Below are 11,701 nucleotides of genomic sequence, written 5' to 3'. Positions count from 1 at the left end.
GGCCTGCAGTGCTTTGCTAGGGCTAATTTCTGAAGCACCCACACCCTGGAAAAGCTACAGTCACCTCTGCAACTCAAGGACATGTCCTGGGGACAGGCAGCTGCCCCTTAAGCACCGCTGCCCTCTCCAAACTGGACCCCACTGTGTTTTCACTCTTCTGACCCTATGTCAACCATGCTGACAGTGAGCATGTCCCTCTGACAGGCCCCTCTGTGCCTGTATTTTAATTTTAATTTTCCAGCAGGTTCTACTTTGGGAACCACTCTTCAGATCCCTTCTCCCATGTCACCTGCTTTACTCCCCTTCACACAGAGGGACAAATCTCTGCCCTACTTTCTCCCTGGGCTAGCCTGCTTCTATGCAGAGGGAGCAGATGCTTTTTTTAATTAGTGCTTTTGATGGTTCCCAGGCACGGGAGAGCAGGGCTGGCCTGCTCCCTGCCTCAGATAAAGGCTGCCACTGTGGGTAAGTGCCCTCTGTTTCTCGGCACCCTGTCACTCCTGTAGTGTGTTTTCCTCCTCCTGTAGTGTGTTTGAGGCAGCACATGGCAATGGGAGGGACAAGGCTGGAGCTCGAGCTGGGTGGAAGTCTGCCTGCCCCCACACAGTTAAATTTCTAAAGCTTCTCTGTGATGAGCACTGTTTTGAAAGATATCTATTATCCACCCAGCTTAGCAATGGCAAATTTCTCAACTGGATCAGCAGTGCTGCATTTAGGCTATTTTTAACTTAGTATGCAATTCTCAACATAATTCCAACGACATAGGTTTGTGTGTATGCCCTTTATTTTACCAAAACCATCTCCTTTCTTCCCCAGGAGCTCATACAAAGGCTGCCTTCATCCCTCCCTTGTCCAGTCCTGCCTTTCTGTTGTGCTTCCCAAATGCTGTGTAACGCCACATCCTGGTGGGAAAACAAAAGCCATCTATTAGAAACAATGTTAGGATGAAATGTCAGTTCGTTGCAGCTGTCCTTGCAGCTACAAGTTTGGTCTGGAAATAAATTTCAGCTGGAAAACTGGCAAATTCATGAACGCTGCAAATACACAAAATCTTCCTCTGCAGGTAAAATGCTCCAAGGCTGGAAAATTGACACGTAGTAAATATTTCTCTGCTGGCAGCCAAAACGTGCAGCTAATGTATATGTTTGGCAACTGTGTGTTCTGTTGAGTGTTTTGGCAATATACTCATGTTTACATCCCTTACTCCTCACTTACTTCCTTTGCAGCGTAGCCACGCTGTAAGTGGTGGGATAGAAACAAGCTCTGCTGTCACTTAGCAACCTCCACTGGCGCCGAGATGTTGACTTTTTCCTTTCTGGATTTCCCAGCACAAAAACAGACCGGTGCATAACTCATCCCATGGCTCAGGTGTGAGGCTGTAGCCAGCTGGGGATGATTTGGTCTGGTGTGGTCCCAATCCTTCTCAAAGCATCACATCCCAGTCCTGCTGCCACTCCAGTGAATGAGACACAGGGAGTTGATGGGTCAGCCCTGGGGTTCCTGATCTCAGGTGGAGGGATGCAGCCAGCCATGCCCAGCCATGGAGGCTCTTTGGGCCCAAGGTGACTGTGTGGGCAGGCAGCTGGCAGGACAGTGACACTGTGAGGCAGGCAGAGGTGGGGTGCCACATACACCCCCCAGATGGTATAACCTCCTCATGTGTCACAACACAGGTCCCTGCTCTGCAGAAGGACTGGAGGTGGCTGGGCTCTAGGGAAGAGACTGGAGGTGGACTAAGTGCTGAGGCTGATTCCCTTCACCTGGGAAGAGCCTGGCTGCCTGGTGATGCTGCTGCTGCCCAGGCATGGCACAATCACAGCGTAGCAAGGGCTGCACCAACCACTTCCCGGAGGATGGAAGCATATGGGGAGTGTTTTGGACATGAAATCTTCCCTTAGGGAAGCACTTGGCTTGCCTGGCTTTGTGACCAAGGAAGCAGGCGTGCTGCCAGGCTGCAGTGAGGGAGTACAGCTCTTTCCTGGGGTGCTCAGGGCAGCTGGGAAATGTCTCTGCAGGCTGCAATGCAGCACGGTGCCCTTTTTCTACCCTGGAACTGGATGCACCCGACTAAAGAATGCAGCTGGAGGTCACAGGGCAGGAGGGAGGAGAGATGGGACAGAGACTGGGTTGTCACTGTCCCACGATCAGTGAGTCAGCAGTGCCCCAGGCTGTGGGGGGAAGGCAGAAAGCACATCCTCTTTACAGGGAGAAATGCTGCAACCACTGCTTCTAATCACAGCTCTGCGGCCGCTCTGACTTTCTTTCACTGGCTTGAATTCTATCTTTTGCAGCTTCAAGGTCTGAGCTCTGGAGCTCTGCTCCTGGCAGACACACAGGCACAGTGCTGGCTGGGACCTTTGTGCAGCTCCACTGCAGAGCCAGGTGCTGCTGAGAACCTGGGAGCTCCCCCTGCACGGGCTCCTTGCCTACACCTCCCCCTGCTCTGTGCTGATCAGCTGCCTGAAAAGCTCTGCAAGACTCTGGGTTTGTATCTGAAGCAAGAAGGAGGTGAGGAAAGTCCCCGGGGAGAAGAGCAAGTGTGGAGGAACCCGCCTCTTCTTAATTCTTCCTGGGGAGAGGATGCAGCCTCCTCTGTGCTCTGCTCCCCACAGGGTCCTGCCTGCTTTGCCGGCAGGGGGATCCTGCCTGGCTCTTCACTGCAGGCATCTGCAAGTCTGCTCTGATATTTTATATACAACCCATTTTTCATGAAGGGAATTGCACTGATGTGTGTTTATAAAGCAGCCTGAGGACCTGATCCAAATGTCCTCAGCTTTAACGTCACACTGCCTGCTTAGGGAGAATTGTCTGTGGGTAAGTTTGTGGCCTTGAATGCTACAGCTGCACCCTGAAGCCAGGCTATTTTTGCCATATATTTTTCTGAAAGTCATGGCAGGACAAACTCGCTGTCTGTAGGCTTGATCTGAAATGCACTGGAGGCTTCAACAGGGCTGGGAGCCCCTGGTCAGGCTGCTGGAGGTGGTGACATCTGACATCAGACCACGCTGATGGAGTTGGCACGTCACCCTGGGGAGCAGGGCAGCCTTCCTGCTGTGCCAGGAGAGGTGGTCAGAAAAGGTTTTCTCTGCTTGCTGAGCCTGGCACATGGCAAAATGAAATGATAAATATTGTGGGGCACAACTGAGCAGAGGGTAAAAGTAGGTTGTGTTTAGCTGGTTAACCAGTGAGCAGCTCTGTGCTCCTGAGGATCACACTCAGCACTTCCCCAGAAAACAGTTTCTTGCATGGCCTCCTGACACTGCTTTGTGTCTTATATTTCATGGTTATTCATTACATGAAGCTTTGCAATGGTCTCTCATAGCAGTACCCCTGTTTCCTTTAATTTAGCCACTATGAATCTTGGCAAATTCAGAAAGCCAGGCTGGGCTCCACACGGGGGTTTGGAACAAGCCATCCAGAGAAGTCATTTAGGAAAAGCAGAGACCTGAAGATACACTCGGGTGCCCTTCCTCTCTCCTTCACTGCTCTCTTGGAATTGTTGGAAAAATTAGCACCCTCATGGTAATAGGGGCATGTATAATGAAAATGTTTGTGCTTTTTCCAGAAGATGGGAAATCTATCCTTGGCTGCTTGTAGCTTTTTTTCTGAGGGGAGTGTGGATTTTTGTAGGTGATGGAGTGGTGGGGTGAGTGTGGTGACTTGGCAGCTTTAACTCTGCTTCACCGGACAAAAAGTTTGATTTGTGAACTTCCCAGACTTGGGGGAATAACTCAGACTTTTCCTAGTCTAAGGTGTTTTCTTAATTTATGTTATCTTAATCATGGAAGCAAAGAAAGATGTAATCTAAAGACTGGAAGGGAAAGGACAGGTTATCCTTAGGTTATCAGGTGCGCATAGTGTTACTCCTCAGGCATCGTGCCTTTTCCAATCTTCATTTGTCTCCTGTGGAGATGCAATTCTATTGCCAGGCTGCTCTTCTACGGATCTTAATTATTTCATGGGGGCAGCACACAGTGCTCTGATGCTCAGACGAGGCGGATTTGGCCAGAATGTGATCCTGTTCTTCCCGGCTTCCAGCCTCCGTAGAAACCCATGAACTGGAGGAAGGCCAGGCAGCTACTCTAGTGCCTCCTGGCATAGCCTGCTTTCTCAGGAGTGGGGAAAGAAATAATCATGCTGCTAATTGGCATAATTATGTCAATAACTCCCAGGCCCCATCTAGATAGGAATGATGGCAAGGCTTTTCCCAGATGCTGTGGTCTAACTCCAGTGGCAAAGCCTATATTATGCCGATTAAAAACTGTTCATTTGTTTCCAGAGTTATAAGTTAGTCTGTTGTAGGGAGTAATTTTTCACACTTATTGGGAGCTCTGGCCAAGAAGTTTTGATAATCCTCCAGATCATTAGTCTCCGTCAGCCTGCGGGATGTTCACAGTTCCCTTTTGTTTTGCTTTTCACGCTGAGTGAGGCCGGTGTCTGGTTTAATACAGAGGATAACTTTTATCGCTGCAGGACTCCAAAGCCTGCGTTTTGGATATTTTCATGTTGTGGCTGCTGCCAGTAATCACAGATAAACCTCATCTCTGTTGTTTGCCTGAGCTCTTAGCTCAGCCTCAGTGTGCATTTTTAAATTGAACCCACTGCAGCGACATGGCTTGGATCTTGTTGTTGCTTCCCAGCCTGTTCCTGAGCCATCCACCTGCTGCCAGCTCGGCCAGACCCACCTCCTTGGGCCTGCCCTGCCAAGGCTCTGGTGAAGGTGTCTGACCTGCCATCACTCCCCCCATGGCCGAGTGTCTGTGAGGTTTGCCAGGGACACTCACGTGCTGCAGGGACGGATCGTGGTCCCTGCTGCTCCTGTTCCCATTGCTGGGAGGAATTCAGCCACTGGGACTGCTCCAAAATTCCCCGCTCCGCAGATCGGGAAGTGCTGAAGCCAGCTGCCTGCCAGGTCCCATGCCGGCCAGCGGAACCGGGCTCCTCCACGGGCTCCCAGTTTGGCCCTCTTCCCAGTCTGGTGACAAAAGTCATTGAGGAAGAGGGCATGGAAACCTCTCCTGGGTGCCGGAGGGTGCCGCAGTCCTGTGTTCAGGGGCTCTCAAGGGACACTGCAGCCCTTTCCACCAGCAGGAGGAGGTGGCCAGCTGGGATCAGGGGCAGCCTGATGGGCTCATGGTCAGTGTGCTGACCTGGGCAAACTGTGCACCTTGTGCCTGAGGGTCCCAGCACCAAGGCTGACTTCCTCGGGCAGGGATAGAATCACAGAATGGGTCAGGCTGGAAGGGACCACAGTGGGTCATCTGGTCCACTAATGCCGTTGTTTGCTAAAATGTGAAAACTTTTGGTAGTCGTCGTGAATGGCAAAAGGACTTGCCACCCAGCCCCCCTTTCTGCACAGAACTGTAAATAAATCACACACCTCGACTCTGTGTGCGGACCAGCCTCGTAAACACTGGGAAAAAGCACCTATTTTGGGACAACAGCGGGACCCGCACCGGGAGAGGGCGTGTCCTCCCCACGGAGGCCCCGCCCCCAAGCCCGAGGGAGGGGCGCATGCGCAGTGCGCCGCCCGTTACCTGTCAGCGGCGGCGGGTGGAGGAGGCGGCGGCGGGATGGAGGGGCTCATCCCGCTCGTCAACCGGCTGCAGGACGCCTTCGCGGCGCTGGGCCAGAACTGCCTGCTCGACCTGCCGCAGATCGCGGTGGTGGGCGGGCAGAGCGCCGGCAAGAGCTCCGTGCTGGAGAACTGCGTCTCCAGGTGAGTGGCGGCGGGCGCGGACATCCCCCCGCGCGCCGTACACACATACACGTGCACACGCGCGCGCGCACGACCCCGGGGCTCGCGCCCTTCCCAACGGTCGCGGCGCGCGCCCCCCCCGTCACAGCGGCGGGGTCGGGGGGGGGAGCGGACACGGGCGGGGATGGACCAGGCGGGTCTTTTTTGGGGGGTTCGCGGCTCCGACACCCCTTCCCCAGGTGTGCTCGGTGCCCTCCCGGGGTTGCCGCGGGGGTGGCGAGGCGGGCGCTGGCCCGGCGGTGCCCGCTATGCGATGTGCGCGCTGCGGGGAAGGCGCCGCGGCTCCGCTGCGAGCGCGTTCGTGTGCCCGGTGTGTGTGTGTGTGTGTATGTATGTATGTATGTATGTATGTATGCGTTGACCGCTGTCCGAGGGACACGCGGCGTTTAAAGCCCCAAACCCTAATTTCGGTGGGGTGATGGCGCTGGGCTGCTCATCCCGCCCGTCCCATCGCTTTACAATTCGCACCGTCCTGACGCGCCCGTGGGTACTCGAATCCCAGGGGCGTTAAGGTTGGAAAAGACCTTCAGGATCGCCAAGTGCGACATTAGCATCGTTCCTAACAACGAAAATAGGGGAGCCTGGCGGTTCAGGTGCAGCTTTTCGACGGGCAGGCAGTGCCTCTGGAGATGGCCTGAGGTAAACACGGGCTTCACGTGCTGATAAAGTTCCTGCTGCGTTTGCCGCAAATAGCTGCGGGCTCCCGATGGGAGGGAGGGAAATGGTGCTCCCGGAGCGGAGCTGCGAGCTCAGCCCGGATTATAAGGTCAAAATACTGGTGTGTGTCGGTGATTGAGGAGCTTCCATGTGTGGAGGTCTTCACTAAAGGTAATATTAAACTCTGTGTCGCTCCACAGCCTGGCCATGTGTCAGGCTGCAGCAGCTCTTGATATACAGTATAAAAATTCTATACAGTTCTTCTTCAGCTCTGCTTCAGAATTTACTGTGTTAAATGTCAGTTCTTCCTCTTCATTCTTCTTGAAGACTGTAGTTAGCTACTGGTGTTGACAGTACTGCTAATCTCTCGAGTAGTGAAAGCATAAATGGGAGCCCCAGAAAGTCCAATTGGCCGCCAAATTATTACCGTTTTCTTTAAACAAGTCCTTAAAGAATAATTTGGTAACCCTTTCACTTTTTGATCTGTTTGTCCACGAAGCTGTGCAAAGCATGTGTGCTGAGGAGAAAAGGCAACTTCATCTTTCTTGTCAGTGAGGATATTTTGGTCCCCGTGGAAAAGCCTTGTCTGGGGTGGCACGCATCTGGGAGAGGGGGCTGTGCTGTGTAATGGGCTGTGCGCCGATGTCGGTCTTTGGATCCAGCTGTGCTGATCTTACTGCTCCCAGATGCTTGTTATTGCTCCGCTGCCGGAGGGATCTGCTCCATCTGATCCGCAGGTGGAGCTGTTCCTTTGAGTGCAGCGCGCCCCCGCCCAGCCGCCTGGGTGCGCCTGGCTGGAGCAGAAGGTGGAAATGAGCAATTTGTGCTGATCTGGCCCGTTTGGACAAGAGGTTGGAACCAGCTGCACAAGTGAGGCGTGGGCATTTCTGGGAAGGACTATGAAGGAAAGCGAAAGGCAATGCCTTTTTCGCTCACGTAGCCATTCCCTGTGTAGCCTGCAGAAACTGTAAGAGAGTCTCTTCAGAGAAAAGCTTACAGGCTTACACTCTGGCTACACCAGAGTGTCTCTGTCACATGGGATCTGGAATTTGGATTCTTTCAACCTGGTTTCAGAGTTCCAAGTTGTTGTAACGTTTTGAGCTTCAGCATGAGCTGATATGTAGTACCTCCCTACTTGCAACCTTGGAGCCTATTGCAAAAATGCCATTAGAATGCATTGCTTCAAACCTATTCCACGTGCCTTTCCTCTAGATTGAGTGAGTACATGTGGTCAGCAGATGTGCACTTGCTAAGCTGTGAGAACTTGGTTGTGAACCCTCGGAACCAGATTAATAAATATCCATGAGATCGGAAGAGGATTTTGCTTGTCAGATCAGCAGGCAAAATGATCTGTGTCTCTTTTCAGTAAGCCATAGGATCTGTTTTTATGGGATAATGCAGCTGCTTTCTGCAAACGAGTTTGTTTAATCCACATATGTCTTATAGAGGTAGTAAGTCTCCTTGTTGTAGAGACATGCTGTGCTCGTTTCTCTTTGTTGGTGGTATGTTGTGTGCTCTGGGATTACCCACACAGGGAACTTCGACTGACAATGACACAGCTTTGAAACTAACTGACAGCAAAATAAAAGAGTCCTTGCACTGCTCTCAAGCACGAGCATTAATTCTCGTGGAGTTTTTGGGGTATTTTTGGGGTTTGTTTTCTTGGTGGTTGTGAGTTTGTTTTTTTTTTTTACCACGTGAATCATTACCGTTGGTAGATTTTGGACTCTCAGCCTTCAGGGAGAGATTCAAGAGCTCCTCTCTTCAGGAATAGCTGTAATTGGTATGAGGAAGGCATGATATCCCCATGTGGAGGGCAGGGTCTTGCTACAAACATGTTGCTGGTTGATAACCTCAGTATTTGTTAGTGGAGCTTTAGTGAGGCTGGTAAGGTGATTCTGAACTCTAGGATCAGCTTGTTATTCCCTGCTGCCTGTAGCCATCAGACCGTTGGGCCTGTTTCAGTCTTCTGTAGGGACTTTGATTGTGCAAAGATTACTTTTCTCCACTTGGACAATGGAAACCTATTTTCTAGCTTGCAGGTGGTATCAGAGTTGGAATTTCTTAATGGAGCCCAGTAAGCATGGGAGATATTGCATTACCCACCATCCAGTTTATGCACTGCCATAATTTTTCAGAGGGGGTTTGAGGAATCTTGCTCTGGCACAGTTCTGTGGGCTGGAAGTGGGATCAAGGTCCTGTTCTTTCTCAAGCTGCTGAGTGACATGCATCCATCACTCTCCCCAGTATAGCACCAAGGCTTGTTTAGGTGCACACAGAATCCTTAATAACTAACAACAGTTAGGGAATATTTTGGGATTAGTTTACTTGTGATCTGCATTGGTGATGGTGTCGAATGAGGATGAATTCTGCACGTTTGCCTGCTCCAGGAATTGTGTGACACCCAGAACTACTTATGTTGTTGTAGGCTGGCTTTGAGCACAGCTGGAATGGGGCAGTGTCAAATCTCCCAGTGTGTCTATTATTGTTGCTATTTGGATTAGCATCCTCTACGATATTTGGAGAGTTTCCTCTTTACTTTTTTGCTCCTCTGTAAGGAGACAGTGTCTTTTGGTAGTCAAGGACTGTGTTTGAAGGTTTTCCTCTCAGAATTCTGGTTATATTTAGATGGAAACAGAGATTCCAGAGAGCACCTGAGGACAGCAGTCATTTCCATTTATGGGTTAGACCTTCATGTGTTCATAACTGGAGCTCATGGCACTTGTTTGAGGAAATGGGATTGTCTGAAGAGCAAATGTTCTTCCTACCTGCTTCTCTTTGTAAGAGAAGTAAATGTGCCTGTAAAATGCTGGGCCAGTGTTTGAAGCAAACGATCCAGTGCAGTCTTGTGGTGGAATTTGGTGGGAAAGAGAGATTCAAAATGCAAAGGGGAGTCAAACAACAAATCCCAGCAGATGCCAGTGGGAGACAGGTACTTGGCCTGCACATACTGCTGTGCTACCGAGCAGTGCAGAGCCATGAACTTATACATTGTCTGTGCTTTTTAAACATCTTGCTTTTGATAATAATAGGGTTACTTAAAGAAAACTAATGGCAGGAAACAATCCCTGAAAACTGCATTTGGAGAGAAAGCACTTTCTATTATTTCCTGTATCCAAAGGGGGTTTTAAGATAACTGAAGGCACAGACTGCAGGCTACCTTGTCAGGGCCTCCTTCTTCACAAATTAGAACCTTGTTTTATTCTTAAAAATAGCGAGAAATTAATCATTAGGTTTCCAACCTGAAAGCTCTTCACTTCCTTCCCTGCTTAATATAATATGAACTGCATGTGGCCAAATAATTGTTTTATAAGAGATGTGAACTCCTGATTGTAAGCCTGTCAGTCATAATCAAACAAGCACTTTCGTTTTAAGAGCCTGAGGTCTGATTGTATAATTCAGCTTTACAGCTTTTTGACCTGAGACACTTTTGATAATCTTAGGGCCATTGCATGTCGTATAGCTATTTATTATGACAGATGTACTGATTATTTCTTTTTCAAATTACGATTCCTTGCGTGCTCAGCTCGTTCTTTTCTTACTTGAGATGGCGGTTGTGAAAAGACTGCGTTGAGTCATTAGTTGAAGAGACAGGACTTTAAATCTGGCTGCTAAAGCAGAGGATTTCTCCAAAGAATGTAGGCACATACTTAGATGTGTCCTGGGGGAGAGGTAGTTAAAATTGGTGCAGATATTTTATTCTTTTATCTACTAGGTATTGACAGAAAAACTTTTTTACAGAAAATTCTCCTCTTTTGTGAAACAGGCGTGAAAAGCTAAGCAGTTGGAGATACAAACTGAAGTGTGGTGCTGTGTATCCTTTTTTAATCTTAAGGATCTTCTGGAAATGAGAATCAGCCACTCCTTTTCCTGACTAATTAACCCATTGTGCAGCTTTGAGTACGCTATTGAGTGTATTAGCCTAGTTATCAAAATACTCTGGTGCAACAAAAGCAGGAATTGTTTCTGGGTGTTTCATTAATTAGAAACAGTAGCAAATGAGACAGTGGCTCATTTGGGTTTCTTCCCTGAATAAGTTGTTACATTTACATATTGCAGAACAAACTGGCTGTTTAGATGGGATACAGATGGCCTAGTTTTGTCCTTACATTGTGGACTTAAAGTTAATTTTTTTTCAAGTGTTGAGAATTGATATATACAAAGTAAAGCAAATGAGTAGTTAAAAACAGACATGCAAACAAATCTGCTGATTTCCCCCCCACACACACACATGTAAAGTAACTTTTTTCCTCTAAAACGACTTTGAGGATCTGTTTCTCTTGGTTTTTTGCATTTAAATTTTGCCAGTTGAAATATTTCTTCTATTTTAAGAAAAGCTGTACTCTATAATGAGGCATAGTGTGGGGAGCTCTGACCTATATTCTGGCATTTAAGTTCAGTGTATCAAGCAGTTTACAGGGATTCTAAATCAGTAAGTAACACTTAACACTTTTGTAAAGTATACCTGTGAGAATACACAGTCTTACTATAAGTTCAGCACACTCTGTATGATTAGGGTATTGCAGTATTTAGTGAACATAAGCAAAGTATTTGAAGTCTGAGACCTAGACTTCAGAAAAACCTCAAAACCCTGCAAAAAACAGTGTTCAGAAAAAGCTCAGTCTGGTCTCGACTGCCTTCTGAGAAATCAGTGCTATGAATTCAGTGGCAACTGTTACTGGGAGTTCAGTCCATCAAGGTACTGAAGGTGACTGCACTCCTCTGATAGTTTTTCAAGGAGAACAGTCATCTTGTGAGAGATTTGTGGTTTTTTTCCTTATATTTTTTTTTTCCCAGACCATAAGTATCCACTTAACTTTTCCTGGTTCTTTTTACAGTGACACTTCTGAAAGTTCAACAGATTGTCTAACTCCCTAGGCTCTTGCATAATGTTCTAAATCCTGATCTTTGCTGCCTTCAGGAAGGAGCCCACGCTTGGGAATTTGTAGTGTTGAAATCAACAAATAACCAACACCTTTGTTGTCTTGCTGTGTCTTGATGGACATTGTTGCTGCTGCTTCAAGCTCAAGTCACTTTCCTTTGTAGATGAAAGAGCAAACAAAGCTTTACAGTTAAGATAAATAGATATTAGCAATGTGATTGTTTGGGCATTCACCAGTAAACATGGGGAGTGACACTGCTGTGGTTGGCAGCAGAAACACAGAAGTGTGTACACTGTTCTCTGCCACTCGTTTACTGTATGACCTCAGACTGGTTTTTAAACATTACCTGCATATGTATCCACATGTGCCTTGAGTCTTCACTTGGTCTTAAGTTGCTTCTATC

At 48.6% G+C, this 11,701-nt stretch overlaps 1 protein-coding gene across 10 annotated transcripts in view; it reads left to right on the top strand.

Moving 5' to 3' along the window:
- Positions 1-5,526: 5,526 nt before the first annotated feature.
- Positions 5,527-11,701, top strand: part of DNM3 (dynamin 3) — a 169,927-nt gene continuing 163,752 nt past the window's right edge. For 9 of the 10 annotated variants that reach the window (XR_007907506.1, XR_007907505.1, XM_051805931.1 and 6 more), the window contains exon 1: positions 5,539-5,719. Coding sequence is in view for 8 of the 10 variants with exons in the window: in XM_051805931.1 (XP_051661891.1) it covers positions 5,574-5,719 (146 nt within the window). In the remaining 2 variants the exon portion in view is untranslated. Of the gene's footprint in view, positions 5,720-11,701 lie in introns of all 10 variants that reach the window. The other variant, XM_051805959.1, reaches the window with a different exon arrangement.

The sequence above is a fragment of the Manacus candei genome, unplaced genomic scaffold, assembly GCF_025592945.1.
Source record: "Manacus candei isolate 608988 ecotype Guabito, Panama unplaced genomic scaffold, ASM2559294v1 h1tg000005l, whole genome shotgun sequence".
NCBI classification, from domain to species: domain Eukaryota; kingdom Metazoa; phylum Chordata; class Aves; order Passeriformes; family Pipridae; genus Manacus; species Manacus candei.
Note: the sequence above shows the minus strand (reverse complement) of the source record. Positions and strands in the feature narration are given on the sequence as shown.